General features: G+C 44.9%; 1 protein-coding gene across 1 annotated transcript in view; it reads left to right on the top strand.

Moving 5' to 3' along the window:
• Nucleotides 1–15,902, top strand: part of MIDEAS (mitotic deacetylase associated SANT domain protein) — a 53,769-nt gene that overhangs the window by 24,898 nt on the left and 12,969 nt on the right. Inside the window, exons 2-7 of the mRNA XM_063117641.1 lie at nucleotides 1,999–3,688; nucleotides 7,719–8,033; nucleotides 9,784–10,129; nucleotides 10,466–10,532; nucleotides 12,044–12,186; nucleotides 13,852–13,955. Of these exons, the coding sequence (XP_062973711.1) occupies nucleotides 2,204–3,688; nucleotides 7,719–8,033; nucleotides 9,784–10,129; nucleotides 10,466–10,532; nucleotides 12,044–12,186; nucleotides 13,852–13,955 (2,460 nt within the window). The 5' untranslated portion in view covers nucleotides 1,999–2,203. The remainder of the gene's footprint in view (nucleotides 1–1,998; nucleotides 3,689–7,718; nucleotides 8,034–9,783; nucleotides 10,130–10,465; nucleotides 10,533–12,043; nucleotides 12,187–13,851; nucleotides 13,956–15,902) is intronic.

The following is a 15,902-nucleotide window of genomic DNA, read 5'->3' as shown; positions in this document are numbered from 1 at the left end:
AGGTTGCAACAATATGCAGGTTTTTAATAAATAAATAAATGATGCAGTAGCATATGCCCCTTGGTGTTAATGTATGTTATTTAATAGAGGCCTGTGCTTGGTTTTCATTAATTTATCAAGTTTATTATTTTCAACTAATAAACTTGAAAGTACTTCATTTGATGCATTTTTTGAGCATTTGTTTCAACTTCTTTTAAAGGAATAAAAGTGCACAAGAATAAATCTAACCAGCTTTATAATATTTATATTCTGATTTTCTGTTGAAAAAAAGCATCCAGACGTGCTGGCAAAATGTAAATCATATAACACTACTATAATTGAATAAATAATCTTAAAAGATAAAACAAAAAACAAACAAAAAATGTGATTAACAGAGCAGAAAATAAGTGCATTAAAGCTAAAAATTAGTCCTCTCCCCCAAATGCTCTCTGAAACAGAAAGGTCTTACTGCTACACTGGAAGACCAGGGACAAAGGAAGGCCAGAGAGATCACCCAGGCAGGCTGTTCCAGCGCCCCTGACGCAATGACAAACAGAACCTCCTGTGGACTAGGATCTCAGCTGCTGACTGAAGAGAGTGGGCAGATATATAAAGGAGAAGGAAATCCTTACGTTTACCAAGGGCCCAATTCATTCAAAGACATTTTGGTACAGTGGAGAATGCTGGCAGAAACTTTGGGTAGATTCTGAGGTTCCACAGATATTTGGTTTGGCGAAGTAGTAAGCATTTATTTTGTGCCCACCACCATCTCTTCTTGTCCCCTAAATCCTCTGGCAGTTACAGAAGACGCTTGAGGAGGCGTAAGGTGCGGTTGCACTGGGCTTTGGAACAGGCCAACATAATGTGAGAGGGTCATGCCATTTCTGCTTGCTCCAAAGCGCAACATGACATGAGAGTCTTCTTCTTCCTCCTTTCCTTGTTTTTCTGGATTCTGGCAGGGGCGGGACAGATTTTATATTGCACTGAGCTGTGGAAGTGGCAGAAACTTCTCCCTACTCCAATGCTCAGTACTAAGAACTCGGGAGAGGAGCAGAGCAGGTTCTTGTTCCACTAGATTTCCTAGCCAATGGGAGGGAATAAGCTACACCTTGGCTGCTGCGTGCTGCAGTCTCCCTCCCCACCCCCTCTAGTTCTAGGGGCATTTGGAGGAATGAGAGGGCCTTGGGTCCTGTGAAACCATGGCCTTTCTCAGCTTGCCCTGTTTTTGTCCTCTCCCACATCAGAGCTCCACACTGGTTACGGACTTTTGTGCAGCCTCACAGAGGCTTATGAGGTTGGATCTCGTTCTACATGGGCGAAACCCGTTTTCCACCTTCAGAGAGGGAAATTTGACAAATCCCATGGCCCCTGGGATGCTCTCCTAGGAACTGTAGAATTGCAACTTTAAAACTGAAATATTGGGAAGCATTAGGGTAGACGAATTGCTGAATGACTACTTGACAGAGATTTGTTTTAGGTGTGTATTGATGTGTCTTTCGAGGGAGTGTGGATTGGATATATGGGGAAATTAATTAAAATTTCATTTTTATTTTTATTTTTTGTTTGAAAAATTGGCACCAAAAAGATAAGAGGAAAAGATTATGAGCAAATGTAGTTCTTAATCTTGACATGGTAATGAATGCATTTGCAAAAGAATTGTCACTATTTGAAGAGAGGAGCTGATCAGTCAGGCACTTGGTGAAAATTAGAGACATTGAAAGGAAGGAAAAACATTTTAAAAAATGGAACAGAGAAAGAAAAGGGCAGAAATTTACTGTTATTCAGAGTATTGTCACAAAAGTTGAAATCCAGCTAAAACTTGTAAAACTAAATATAAAATTATTATCCACTAGGCAAGAGGGAAACAGGGAGATGGAAGGAAAATGGGCAGACACACACTGTAATGGGCAAATGGTCCTTGCTAACGGAAGGAATAGATGGACTGATTGGCGTTTTAACGAGTTTTGTGCAACAGTTCTCTGTTGATCTTGTGTGATTAATTCTCTCCTTCTCTTCCAGGTGCTGAAACGACGTAGACTTCGGAATTCCTGTACATTACAGAGTTTAAAGTGGGCGGCCAAACAAACTGAAATCTATCTCCCACATCTCTGCATGGATTAGACTGGAGAAGGAACAAAGCCTTTTGCTACCTTACTGTCTGTTTTGCTTTCTACATGGGGTGGCTGTTGATCTGATCCTTTTGCCTGGGAGGACAGACTGAACCATGAGTCTGCAGGCGCAGCCGAAGACTTCAAGCAAGAGGGCTGGGAAGCGGGTTGCCTTTTTCAATGAACAAGGCGTCGTGCTGAAAGAGGCCCAGCAGCAGCAGCAGCTCCTCAAGGAAGGGCAGTACTACAGCCATGGGGGGAATGTGCCTTCCTCCCAAGCCATGGAGCTTTCCAAGTCAGGTGTTTTCAGTGGAGTCCCCAGCAACGCTGCTTTGCTGAACTCTCTTTATCAAGACCGAGGCGAGGTGAGGATGATCCCTCAGCAGTTGCCCACTGCCAAGTGGCAGAACTCCCTGATAGGGCACCGGTTGCCTGAGCGGAGCGATGCAGGTTGGCAGCCCCAGCCTGGAGGGTGGAATCACGGGATGGTTTACGGAGGCAGCCAGAAAGGGGGGCATCCCAATGCCAATGTCCCGACTTTCTACAGCCACCCAGACGCCTTGAAAAGAAACCGGGAGAAAGGTATGGTGGTGTCACAGCTAGACTTGTATGGAGATGTTGTCAAAGCTCAGTTGGAACAGCAAGTGCTGGCCAGGCAGCAAGCCCACATGAATCAATATCAGCAAATGCAAAAGCAGCAGCAGCAGCAGCAGCAGCAGCAGCAGCAGCAACAGAATCAGACCCTCCCTTTGCAGCCTTTCCAGCTTGCCTTTGGCCACCAGGGCCAGAAGCAGGGGCTTCCTGAGCTGCTGCACGTCTTTCAACAGCCTCCCACCTCTTCCAGCCCAGCCTTTACCGCCCAGCAGAAGCAACAAGCTCTTCCACAGTTGCAGCTATTTGAAAACTTTTATCCGCAACAGCAGCAGCAGCAGCAGCAGCTCCATCAGCAGGCCGCGGCGCAAGCCTTTGGCATGCAACAGCAGCCAGCGACCGTAGCGCAGCCTCATGTGGCGGCCCCTCCCCAGCCCCCTCAGCATCACATGGCTTCCCATCAATTCCACCCAGTTCCTGAGAGGAACCAGGAGCTGCTCAAGGCCCTAACGGAGCACAACGCACAGGCCGTACTCCCGCAGGCTCAGATCCCTCTCCCCAGGCGATCGCGGAGGCTCTCCAAGGAAGGGGTCCTGCCGGTGTCTTCTGCAGAAGAGGCGTTGGCGTCGAAGCCACCGGAGGACTATCCCGGCAATGTGCTACCGCATCACTGGCAACCGCCGCAGCATCCAGATGTTCAGTTTCGACATCAGTCTGAAACGTTCAGTCACAATAAGGAGAGTTATTCACAGCTGACCAGAACAGAGCTGGACCGTGGGGAGATGCAGAGCCAACCTGAAATGGAGAAAGTGGGCCCGTACGAGCATGCCGGAGAAGCGGAGAAGCAGGTGGCTGTAGCCGATGGCATTGGCCAGAGAACTAATGACTTTGGTGGGGTTCGAGGAGGTGTCATCCAGAGCACACGGAGAAGGCGACGTGTTTCTCAAGAAGCCAATTTGCTAACCCTGGCTCAGAAGGCTGTGGAGCTGGCTTCTCTTCAAAACCTCGGAGTAAGTGGTGCTTCTTGGCTAGGACCATGTCCATCACCTCCCTTCATTGTATGAACATTGCAAGATGTTAGCTGATCCCTCCCATTTGTTCACCTAGAAGACACCGTGCCAGCGAGAGCTGGTTATTGTCACCATGTTGCTCTTTTCCAGGGCAACAGGTGATTCTTGCTCTAGCAAGGACAGCTATCCGTTGCATTTTGCTCTGGAGACTGCTATGGTGTCATGAGAAGGATAACTGTTTGCATAAAATCATTTATACTTCAATAAATCATTATAATCACTTCTTTATTTAAAATTATTCCACTAACTTTATTTAGATAACTTTATTTGAATAATTAATATTAATTATTTCCTTAACTCTCCCACCCTCACAAGACCTTCCGCGCTTAGCTGAGCACACACACACTTCTTTCATGTGCTCGCTGTTTTTCCTCTCTTTTTCAGAGTATTATTTTCTCACCCCCTCCAGCACGTGTCTCTGAGAACTGAGAAGAGAGAGGGAGGCAGAGAAAACTAGCTATTACTGACAGTCACAAAGCTATCTCTGCCACTCCCTTCCATGCAGTGGGACTAGGCTGTCAAATGAGAATAAATTGCTGGTTGGCCACTGTGTGAACAGAGTGCTGGACTAGATGGACCCTTGGTCTGATCCAGCATCAGGGCTCTTCATATGTTCATATGTGAGAGAACTGTTACCTCTCTCCTCCCTCTCCTTGCTGCACAACCTAGGACAGCTCTAACATAAATTCTGGCTCTTTAAGCCAAATCTGTGGAATTACTTCATTTACTTTTCAAAAGGAAAAGAAAGAAAGATTATAGCTTTCAGGAAGGGAAAGCTGGAAACCCATTGGCAATTTAGCCAGTCCTTTAGTAACCAAGGTGGGATAGTAGTCACAGGGCAATCCGTTGACTTGAGTGAGAGTGTGACCAGTCGTCTCCATGCTCCTCCATGCTAAACAGTCATTAGCCCTATAGATTAGTAAAGGACTGGGAGGAATTCAGTTTATCAATCCAATCAGGGCTCAGGGCTATGGGATGCGCCCTGGCTACTCTTAAGCCTCCAAACTTGGAGGTTTATGGTTATCTTTTGCAGAGCGGCGATACCTTACACCTCCCGTTCTGCATTTAAACTTAAAGGCCTTTTTCCTGTCTAGCAGAGGCTCTGGGGAAGGGAAGGAATGCTTCTAGGGCAGCCATAGGATTTGTTACATGGCTGTTGCCCCGGTCCCCTCCACTCTCCGGTCCCAGGAATGCCCCCTTTTCCTGTCTCTGTGCTTTGTTTTGTGAGCACAGAGAGGTAGCCGGTGTGGTTCTCTCTGCGCTGGCCACAGTGGGGCGTGGAACATGGCTTCCTGGCTCCAAAGTCGAAGTCCTGTCTACAAGCTCAGAGCAAGGAAACTGAACAATCTTACGTTCTCCCAGACGCTGTCTAGGGGACATAGAATTGCTCCCTAAATAAATAAATATGGGATATATAACAACGACAAAGGGAGATGGTGGAGAATATTAATGTAAGTAAGTATACTTACTTATAATGTAAGTATAGCAGTGCACAGCAGTTGGCTGCAGAGTGGGAACAAAAAGACATGATAGGTTCAATGATTTAATTTTCTGGCATATATTTCTGTTTTCCCAAAGGCTATGATTTTCAGGAATTCCAATACCTAATTGTCACACAGGGAAAACTTCGTATGGATGAGTTCTTCTGCACCTTCCCCTGCAACCATCTTGCCACCTCTGTAATCTTGCATAGATTTTGCAGGGGCTTCCTGGGGTCTGCCTCCATTTTCCTACTAAATTCGTCTGTGCCCCCTGTATCCCCATATTTGTAGTGGGCTGTGGGTGTGGAAAAACAAGTGTCACATTTAACTCAGGGTGCATGCAAATACCCATGTCTATGCTGCTGCTTTTTGTGGGAAAGGGTGGGATTCCTTATACAGATGTATACGATATACTGTGGCACATACGTTCACATGTGTTGTGGAGAATGCGCAAGAGCCCTATAGAGTATAGAGCACATACAAGATAATAGTGTGACCTACTCTTTAGTCTCTATCAGGGATAGGGAACCTGGTGCACTCAAGTAGTTTTGGACTACAATTCCCCAAAAACCAACCAGTATGGCCAAAGATCAGGGATTATATCTTACCATATTATGAATAATTTCCAATATATTATTCTAAAATTTTGCACATTTCCACCAAACAAACAGAAAATGAGTTCTCATGATTAAATCTCCAGGATTTATTTTGGAATTACCTTAGAACTTTGCTTAATTGGTAAGAAAATGCATATTGATGTTTAAAAGCTTCAAATATTTTACTTTCACATTCGGACTCAGCAGGGCTACTCAGAAGTAATGTTAAATCTTGGTTTGGCATTATTTGCACGAGTTGTCACAGAACTCCAGATTACACTCTTACCTCCTTCCGTTCTCCCTTCCTTCATGTGGAAAGGGAGGACGTTAGAAATTTCTGTTCATAGTTAGCAGTAAATCACAGTTTGTGATCCCGTCCAAACTCATAGAATAGTAGAGTTGGAAGGGACCTATAAGGCCATCGAGTCCAGCCCCCTGCTCAATGCAGGTTTGCATAAAGGTTAAACTAGGATTGCAAACCAGAATCAAACTCTGGTTTACAATCCTATTATAAGGGCAAATTATGGTTTTCACGAACCTTACCTTGCCAGCTTCAGACAGTGGCAAATAGTGGTCTTCTGTTAAAAGCAATCAGAAGCTTCTTATCTTCTCCCATTGCATCTGGAGGAAGGGAGAAGGTAGTGCGTAAAGTTGAGGCTGCTCACACACATAACTTGAAAATGATTGGTTAACATTGAATCTGAACACAGTTGTTAGGAGTTCATAGGTATATTCATTTATATACCTGCATATTCATATTTCCCATCCCTTAACAGGGCCATCTGCTACCAAAGGCCCTGTGTGAAGGATCCTAGGAGAGAGGAGGAGGCAGGCAGGTAGGCAAAGACTCCCTCAGAGCCTGTCCAGCTCGAATTCTCCCTCCTCCTGCAGGGAATTATATCACCATCAACCCTGTGAGAAGGTTCCTTACAAATTATTATATTCTAATATTATTCATTGTGATTTTGTTAATACTACTTTTTAGTTGCCTTGGAAGGATTTGTATTCTTAAAGGCAGGTTATAAATAATTGCAATAAATAATAATCACATTCCCAAACTTCTGATGAAAGGTCAGCATTGAGATCCATTGTCCATTTTATATTATAAGTAAGCATCCTTAATTTTCTGTTTATGCAAATTCCTGTAGATTGGGGCTGAGCCTGTAGATGGCACCTATCACTGTGCCACTGAAATTGGTGGCAAGAAACCTTTTTTTAGGGCGGGAGAGCCATCTGTAAAACTACGGAGCTGTATAAGGGTCAAATTTAGCTTGCAAACAAGTTAACTTTGACCCTTGTAGCACTCCATACTGCTACAGATGCCTTTTTCTCCCTTACTTTTTTCTTTTTTTGCTTCCAAATTTGGCAGCGCACCAAGGAGAAATTGCCATGTGGTTTTCCCCCCCCTTATTCAGGGAGGGCAGCCCGTGGGGGAGAAGGGGGACAAAAACGCCTTCTGGACCTCCTTGCAATTCCCCACCCTTGCTGGAAATGGTTCTCGCTGGTAACTCCTTTTGACAGTCATGTTTTTATTTATTTATTGCATTTATATCCAGCCTTTCCTTCAAAGAACCCACTCTGCCAAATATGATCCGTGTCTCCATTTTGTCCTCACAACAATTCTGTGAGGTAGCTCAGTGAAAGTCACCCAGTGAGCTTCATGTCCAAATGGGGACTAGAGCTTGGGTCTCCCCAGTCCAGCACTCTAACCGCTACACCACATTGTTGCTTGCAAATGTTGGGCATTAAAAGGAAGACATGTTTCATCTTTTCTGTCTTGTTTGTAGGGACACTAATAGTTTTCAATTTGTTAAGCTGCCCCAATCTTTCACATCATGTACCAAATGATCTGCTTCAGATAACTTAATCCGCACATGGTCTTTTTGTACCAAGGAACCTGCAATGTCAGATGAAAAGAACAAGAGTGAGGCAGCAGCAACCGCACCAAGGACTGTGGTAGAATTTGCCAGTTCTTCACCAGCCCCGAAGAGAGCTCGGGAGGACAGCAGCCTTGTGCCTCTCATCATTCCTGTGTCTGTGCCAGTGAGAAGGCTGGACTCCCAAGATATTGGGAGGGAGAAGAGTGAGGACGGAAAGCAGCAGCAGCGGTTCATGACAAATGACCGCGGCATTTCTGAGAGCAAGGCGTCTGTCATAGTCACCCGGAGGAGGTCCAATCGCAACTTGAACGTCGACCCGTCGGCTCAGGTAGGCCTGAATTTGGAGTCCTGCAGTGGAGGCTGGTGGTGGTGATGTCAGTGGGGCAGTGAATCCACTTCAGGTTTCAGCCAGCCGGTTAGAACTCTAAAGGAGCTCTCCAAGGTGTGAAGTTTCAGTCCTTGGATAGTGCCTTTAGAGTTCTGACTGAAACCCAGAGTGGAATCACTACACCGTTGACATCAGAGCACCAGCCTTCACTGGAATCTTTCTGCCATTGTGCTCCCACTGTTTCTTTTGTGACAGCAGGAGCAACCGCTTGTGTAGTAGAGATTTTGTGGTTCTAAAAGTAACCCCGTTCAGCAGAGCTCCCTTGGGTGCGGGAATTAATCCTCTGAGCTAGCAAAGGTAATCTTGCTCCATGTGTAAAGCAGGTTGTGGTTTGCTTATTCAGGTTGCTTCTCTTGTTCTCTCCCAGTAACACACTGTAAGGCAATGTTATTTTGCAAGCTAGTTGAATTTAGGGTTTAACTGCAGACAGCAGAGTGAGTTAGTTCGTAGTCTAGTAAAATATCCATTCTCAACAGTAGTGTTGTGGGTTCTGCCTTAGGTAGAACCTTGTGGTAGTCCATGAGGACACCCTTGTCTACAGTGTTCTGAATCTGCTGTCCTGTTTTTGAAGCCCCAGAGTATAGTTTAGTTTTGTAACCTTGAAAGGTTACAAAACATTTTATGGTGGCTAATTTGAAAGGCTTTTTAGGTTGTTTTACCCTGGATGAGCTGCTGGGCACCATTTTGAATATGCAACCCTTTATTAGGGGTTGCCATGTTGTGCAAACCCAGCCACCATGGGTTATTTGAGGGTTAAAATCTCTACTAAACAACCCTCAACTCGTGTTTTGTAGTAGGGTTATGTGATGTTTTTAAACCCACAGATAACCCATGATAGCCTGATTTGCACAACATGATGACCCATATTCAAAATAGCGTATGCAGCTCACTGGGGGTTAAACATACCATGTTGAGCTTGGCATGTTGTGAGATACAGATTCCGTGAAGAAAAGGTGTTTTGAGCATGGATTATCCATGGTTCATATTCTGAGATGGGTGACTTGGCTTTTTCATTCTTGACATTGCTAGGATAATGCCTTCTTTGTCATTTTGCAACACCATTGGTGCTTGCTCAGGGTGTGGTCTTCTCTGGAGTGGCAAAAGCCAAGAAGTACAGGTGGTGGTTAGTGGTAGCCATTCACCTTGTCTTACTCGTCCTTCTTGGATTGAATGCAATGCTTTTGCTGTAGTTGGAGCTTACGCTCTTCAAGGCAAGATTACATTGATTGTGCTATATATTTAACAAAACAGTACCATTGTAGGCTTAAAAAAGCCACCAGTATAAGCTGGTTGAACAGCCGTGTAGTTTCATTTGGGTTTGTCTTAACGTTTATGGGTTGTATCCACTTGTGTGTCCTGTGTCCCACCATTCACTGAAGGCTCTTTGATCCAACGGAGGCTTCCATGAACAGAAGTTGGCGGCGATGACTTTCACTGCAGCCTGTGCTCCTCCAAATCTGCTCCACAGTGTTTGGGGACCCTTTGAAAGAATGTGGAAGGTTCACGCAGAGACTGCAAGATACAGAGGGTGCTGAAAATTGCTTCCCTCCCCATTTCAAAGCCTCTGCTGGATTGAACAGCCTTCTCTGAGTGGAGGGGCACTGTTGGATACAAGCCTGTATTTGGGGTGCATAAATCACTAAAGTACACGGAACAGTGTGAAACAAAACTTGTTCATTTTTTTTGGTAGCATGAAGGCACTTCTTCAAAAGAAGACGTGGAAGGTTTTGCACGAAAACCAAAGCAACGACCCAGACCAGAGCCCCTCTTCATACCACCGAAAGCCGGCACATTCATTGCTCCGCCAGTCTATTCCAATATCACACCGTATCAGAGCCACTTACGCTCACCGGTCCGCTTGGCAGATCACCCTTCCGATAGGAACTTTGAGCTACCTCCTTATACGCCCCCACCAATACTCAGCCCAGTACGAGAGGGCTCAGGACTGTATTTCAACGCCATCCTTTCTGCTAGTGGTAACTCGGTTCCACCCCCCATGACTCCTAAAAGTGCACACAGGACGCTGCTCAGATCCAGTAAGTTTTCATGCCTTGTTCATTTGGGGCTGGAATTGGTAGGAGAATCAAGGCTGGGGGAAATGGGGATGACACTCATAAGTTGTGCAGGGATAGCGTGTGTGTTGCCTGTTCATTCCAGTTGGGGTGCATGCCCTCTGCTTATGCAGCAATAACTTCCTAAATTAGAAAGAGTGGTTGGAACAGTATATGATAGTTGCATTTGAAAGGATACTAGAAATCCGGAAAAGAATTCATGAGGTAGACCCTTTTTGCAGAATGAAAAATAGCATGGCATTAATACTCCTTTAAGTAGACGTTTGGATCGTGAATTAATTGTGTCATTTTGTCTTGCAGATAGTGCAGAAGTCACTCCTCCTGTCCTTTCGGTAATGGGAGAGTGTACTCCTGTCAGCATTGAACCGTAAGTAACATTCAGTTGAAAATATACACAGTGCAACCACTTAACGGTAATGTCACTGCATCCCTTCCTGTCCACTAAAGTGAAAAGGTTTCCATAAGTGTGAGGCAAGCAACTCATCATGTCTTGTTTTTTCCTAGGGAGGAATGGGGTCAAGGACTTTGGTCCTTCCACCAGTTACTCTCCCTGGCATTTGCATCTGCATACCTCTCTTCCTTAGCTTACAAGTCCAAGTCCAAAACATTACTCTGAAGATGCAAGCAGAGAACAGAATCTAAAACCTCGTTCATGCAAGCAAGACTTAAGTTTTTTTACCATTGAAGGAAGTTAATGTTGCATTAATCTATTCGGAAGTTTTATCCACTGAATAGGATTTTGTATGGGCCACACAAATCACAACACTCATTCGTTTGTAGTGTTCCCTCTTGCCTTCCTCCCAGTTTTTTTCAATTAACTTAGGGCCAAATATTTGCTTCGGCACTCCCGTTCTTACATACATAAATGTTGTATGATTTAGCAAGTAACAAACTCCTATAAATACAAGCCTAGATAAATTGTGTGCCTGAAAAGCTGGCTTGTTTTTTTTTTTTGCCAGTGTCCTTTGAATTAAAGCCTTAAAAAGACCTGCCTGCATATTCTGTTCAGCACTGCTTTAATGCCGCCTTCCCCAGCCTGCTTCCCTCCAGATGCTTTTGGACTGCAACTTCCAGAATTCCTGACCATGGGCCATGATGACTGAGGAAGTCCAAAACATCCGGAGGGCATCAGGCTGAGGAAGGCTGCTCTAATGAATCTCTTGTTAATCGCTTGCAATAAATAAAATATATTTTTAATACAGAAGTAAAAAGAAACAAAAATCCTTATCATTTTTTTATACATCTGAAGCAATTTATTTATTTATTTATTTATTACATTTTTATACCGCCCAATAGCTGAAGCTCTCTGGGCTGTTCACACTGCCCAGCTTGTGTGTGTTATTTGTTTGCATTCTGCCGTTCCTTCAAGGAGCTTTGAGTATTCTCTTTGAGCCTTCCATAATGACCACGTATGGCAGCCTTCGGATTGCAATTTCCATAATTCCTTATGGGAGCTGCAGTCCAACACAACTGGAGGACACCAGGTTGGAGGAGGCTGATGTATGGAATAGGAAAAAGAGTATGTGAAGAAATACACCATATTTGGCTTTCATGCACTGTTACATATAAGTAAACACACAGTTGTGGGCAGCTTCTGAATCTTTCAACTGTTTTTAGCATCCTTGTTCCCAGCTAGCATTTGGTGGGTGGCCAAGAAGACACATGCAAAAATGTGTATTTTGAAACTAGAGTTTAGTGGTGATTTTAAAATGGGTGAAGGTCAGTAGAGAAATGGGTAATTATTGATTTTGACTTATGCCACTGATTCAGCTGTAACTTGTTTCAAAGAAGCAGGTTGCTGGTCTTGGCAAACCAGCATCTGCTAAATGTTGCAGGGTGAGGCCCTTTCTTAATGTGCCTTTTTTTGGTTTTTTTTAGACGGATCAATGTGGGGCCGCGATTTCAAGCAGAAATCCCACCTCTCAGAGATCAATCTCTGGCAGCCTCCGACAGAGCCAAGGAGGAATTGGTGTGGCAGCCATGGGAGGAACTTGAAACCAATGTGTCAACCCAAGAGAATGGTAAAGAGCTTGAAAACTGAAATACTAATGAGAGGCAAGAGTGGTACATCTCTTTAAAGGCTCTGTATGTCCAATGATGCTGTTGACCTTTCTGAATTGAAAATTGTTGTGAAAGCTAGACACCTGAGAGGCGCTTCGTTGTCCTAAATTACTACATTTTTATCACAGTTTTTTTTTAAACAGAGACAAAGTTAAAGCTATCAACCTGACCAATAAAAAAAATCAATGGGTAAAATCCGGGTCGTGCCTCCCACTTGACAAAGAACATCCATCAGTGGCATAAGGAAGGGGGTTATTCCAACCCTCACCTTGCAGCTCCCCATGTCTCCCTAAAATGTGCTCCAGAAGGTTGGGGTTCCATCCAGAAAGGATTTCAATGGGCCTGTTGATGCATTTGAGAGCTTAACATTTCTGCAGCCATATTTAGATTCTGTGACTCCTTTAAAATGCCCACTGTTGCAGAACACACACATCTCTGGACTCAACAGTACTTATAGTTAGTCTTCCTGAACCCCACCACTCCAGTATTCACTTTCTAGATTAATGGAAAGGCAGTGCTTGCTAAAGTTGATTCTTGGACTTTTCCCTTCTCCGCCTCTATTGCTCAACCAGTGAGTGCTGAAAGTGACTTAGGCCGTTTCTGCCCGATAGTCTGGGCTGATCATGGCTGGCACAGGGACTCCTGGGGGCAGGACACAGGTTTTCCCAGGGATAAAAAAACCCTGGGAAAACTGATTCTTCCCACGGTCTTGGGAGGGCTTCTTCCCTCCTCCCCGCAAGTAGCGGGGGTCAGCAGAGGGAAGGAGCCGGGCCGGGGCAGTCCAGGGACATTGGGGGTAGAGTAAGGAGAAGGGTTGGGACTTTTTAAAAAAACAACAACTTTGGGTTTGCTGGAGTGTACATGCGCTCCGGTTCCTATTCCTTTTTTAATAATGGCAGGCCGCAATGGGCACACCATCGCTCTTCACTTCTGGGATATCACACGGCCATCTGAACACAGGGCGATGATCCCAGGAGCCAGAAATCCTGGGATCATCTCCCCTGCCCCTGTAGGTGTAGGAAGGGCCTTAGAGTGCAATCCTATGCATATCTAGGCAGAAGGAAGTCCTACAACTCCCAGCGTTCCCCAGCCAGCCATGGGACAATGCTGGGACTTGAAGGATTTTTTTGTATCTAAATATGCAATTGCTCCCTTAGAGGTACAATTTTCTCAAGAGTGAGAGAGTTAAAGCTCCTTATCATCATGCATTTCTCTCTTGCCCCAATGTGTAGATGGGGTAGAAAGTGACAATTTGCTAGTAGGGAGCAGGAGGCACCTTAAATGATTGGACTGGGAACTATTAAGGCTGGGGTGTGGAGCCTCAGGCCCTTGGACCAAATCTAGCCTGCCTGATACTTTTGGCCCTATCGCTTTTCGTTTTGGCCCCACCCACCACTGCAATGCAGCCTCCGAGAGCTTCTATGAAATTGCATTTGGCCCTCGGGCTTCAAGAAGTTCAACACTCCTGCATTAAGGGATGATGGGACTTCCATTTCCTCAGGAAGTGGAACACGATTAAGAAGAAAATCAGCAAATTTCTCTTAAAAAAACAACCCTGATGTTCCTTCAGCCATCCACCTGTTGACTAGGATGGATGTGATTTGCATGTTGTTTTTATTTAACAGTGGAGAATCTGCTAACTGCTGCTTGCTCAAGTATATTTCCTGGCGGTGGTACCAACCAAGAGCTGGCATTTCACTGCTTACATGAAGCTAAAGGAAACATTCTGGTAAGTCTCCATCAATACTTGATGCATCTAATTAGATTTGGCAGGAGGGGCTGGCAGCATTGATCTCTATGAGGGGAGGAACCATACAAGCCAACCTTGTGTGTTTTGCAAGCTTTCACCTTGTAATAGAAGAGGTTTTGCCAGCACAACCCATACCTAAGAAAAGTTGGTCTTGCATCTCTAGTCCTGTACCTACTCTGTGTGTGTGTGTTTGTGTGTGTGTGTGTGTGTGTGTGTATAGGAAGAAGGGGAGAGAGAGAGAGAAAGAACATTCTTTTGGTATTACTTTTCCCTTTTACATCTCCCCTTCCAGTCCTCCTTCCACTATCGATGGTGCATCTGCCTCTTAGTCTTCACAGTCCTAGCAGACTGTGTTGTCTCTACACGAACCATTACCTAGTGTGGAAGGGCTGAAGCTTCATGGGTAGAGCACATGCCAGATAGAACCTGAAACCCTAGAGAGTTGCTGCCAGTTAGTGTAGGCTAGCCTTCCCCAACCTGGTGCTCTCCAGATGTGTTGGATTACAACTCCCTGCACTGACTGGCAGCAGCTTTCCTGGTTTTTTTCCGAGCCCTACCTGCAGAAGCTAAGGTTCAAGCTGGGACCTTCTGCATGCAAAGCAGGTTTTCTGCCACTGAGCGACAGCCCTTCCCAAAAGGCACCAAGTTTGGGCAGGCTGACGTAGACAATACTGGGCTAGATGGGCCGATTGTCTGACTCATGTGTACTGCTGATGTCTGTCATAGAGCTGTTATGGGTTTGGGTTGTTTGTTTGGAAGCTATATCTAATAAAGAGAGCTTCCCTTCTATTGATTATAGCAGCCTTCCCCAACCTGATGCCTCCCAGATGTGTTCGGCTACAGTTCTATCATCCCTAGCCAGCATGGCCAATATAAGATCACTTTCCTAGTTTTTAATTGGCCATCTTGAATGTGCTACTATTATTTATTATGATTATCATCAAAGTGAAATGCATACAAGTCCTTGTTAAGTGTTCTCAATGTACAGATACTTTACAGGACAGTAGTTGAATAATATCTACTGCCTAGAATTTCCTTGTGCTCAAGTGGTGCCAATTGAGTTCCTGGAATCATTCTGGCCTTAATTTACTTGCTTTGGAATACTGTTTACTTGAGTGAACTGAATGTTTAAACATAGGTATTAATTAAGAGTCATTAATTAAGGCAGAATTCCTGGGTGGGAGTTCTACTATAATTGGGGACGTGCTGACAGGGATCATTATCAGGTGAGATAATACTTCCGTGCCGGAGAAGAAATTTAATTATGTCGCAAATACCTTTCCCGGTAGGAAGACAGGACTAAATCGAAGCTGGAGAGGGAGGGGAAAATGCGGCCCTCTGGATAAGAGTTTTTTAGACATGAAGCAAGGAGCTATGAGTCTCAGCTTAGGATGTCACAGGGAAACCATTGGCAACCCAGTGGCTGCACTTCGACATCGCAGTAAACTACGATTTATTGCAGGGTGGGCAAATCGTGGCCCTCCAGATGTTGGGGGACTTCATCTCTCATTATGCCTCACAATTGGCTATGCTGGCTTGGGCTTATGGGCATTGCAGTCTAACAATATCTGGAGGGCCACAAGATGCCCATCCCTGATACATCACGAAGGAAATGTGTCTAGCCTCCCCCTGGGCTTCCATGCTTCCCTCTCCTCCTCCTCTGGCACGGCCATGAGAAGGAGACAGGAAGTTTTCAATCTGTTTTAGGTTCAAACCATATTTTAGCATGCCATCTGAACCTTAAACTATAGCTAATCTTAATTGTTTGTTTGAAACAAGCCAGCTTCCCACGATCAAAGTGTAGTTTAACCACAGTCTGTTAGGTTCAGAGAACACAACTAGCTGTGGTTAATCAAAAATGGATAGCGTCCACAAAGGAGTGGGGGGGACCCATGCCCAGAGAGAAGCTCAGCTCATTTCTGTCCC

The sequence above is a fragment of the Elgaria multicarinata genome, chromosome 2, assembly GCF_023053635.1.
Source record: "Elgaria multicarinata webbii isolate HBS135686 ecotype San Diego chromosome 2, rElgMul1.1.pri, whole genome shotgun sequence".
NCBI classification, from domain to species: Eukaryota; Metazoa; Chordata; class Lepidosauria; order Squamata; family Anguidae; genus Elgaria; species Elgaria multicarinata.
Note: the sequence above shows the minus strand (reverse complement) of the source record. Positions and strands in the feature narration are given on the sequence as shown.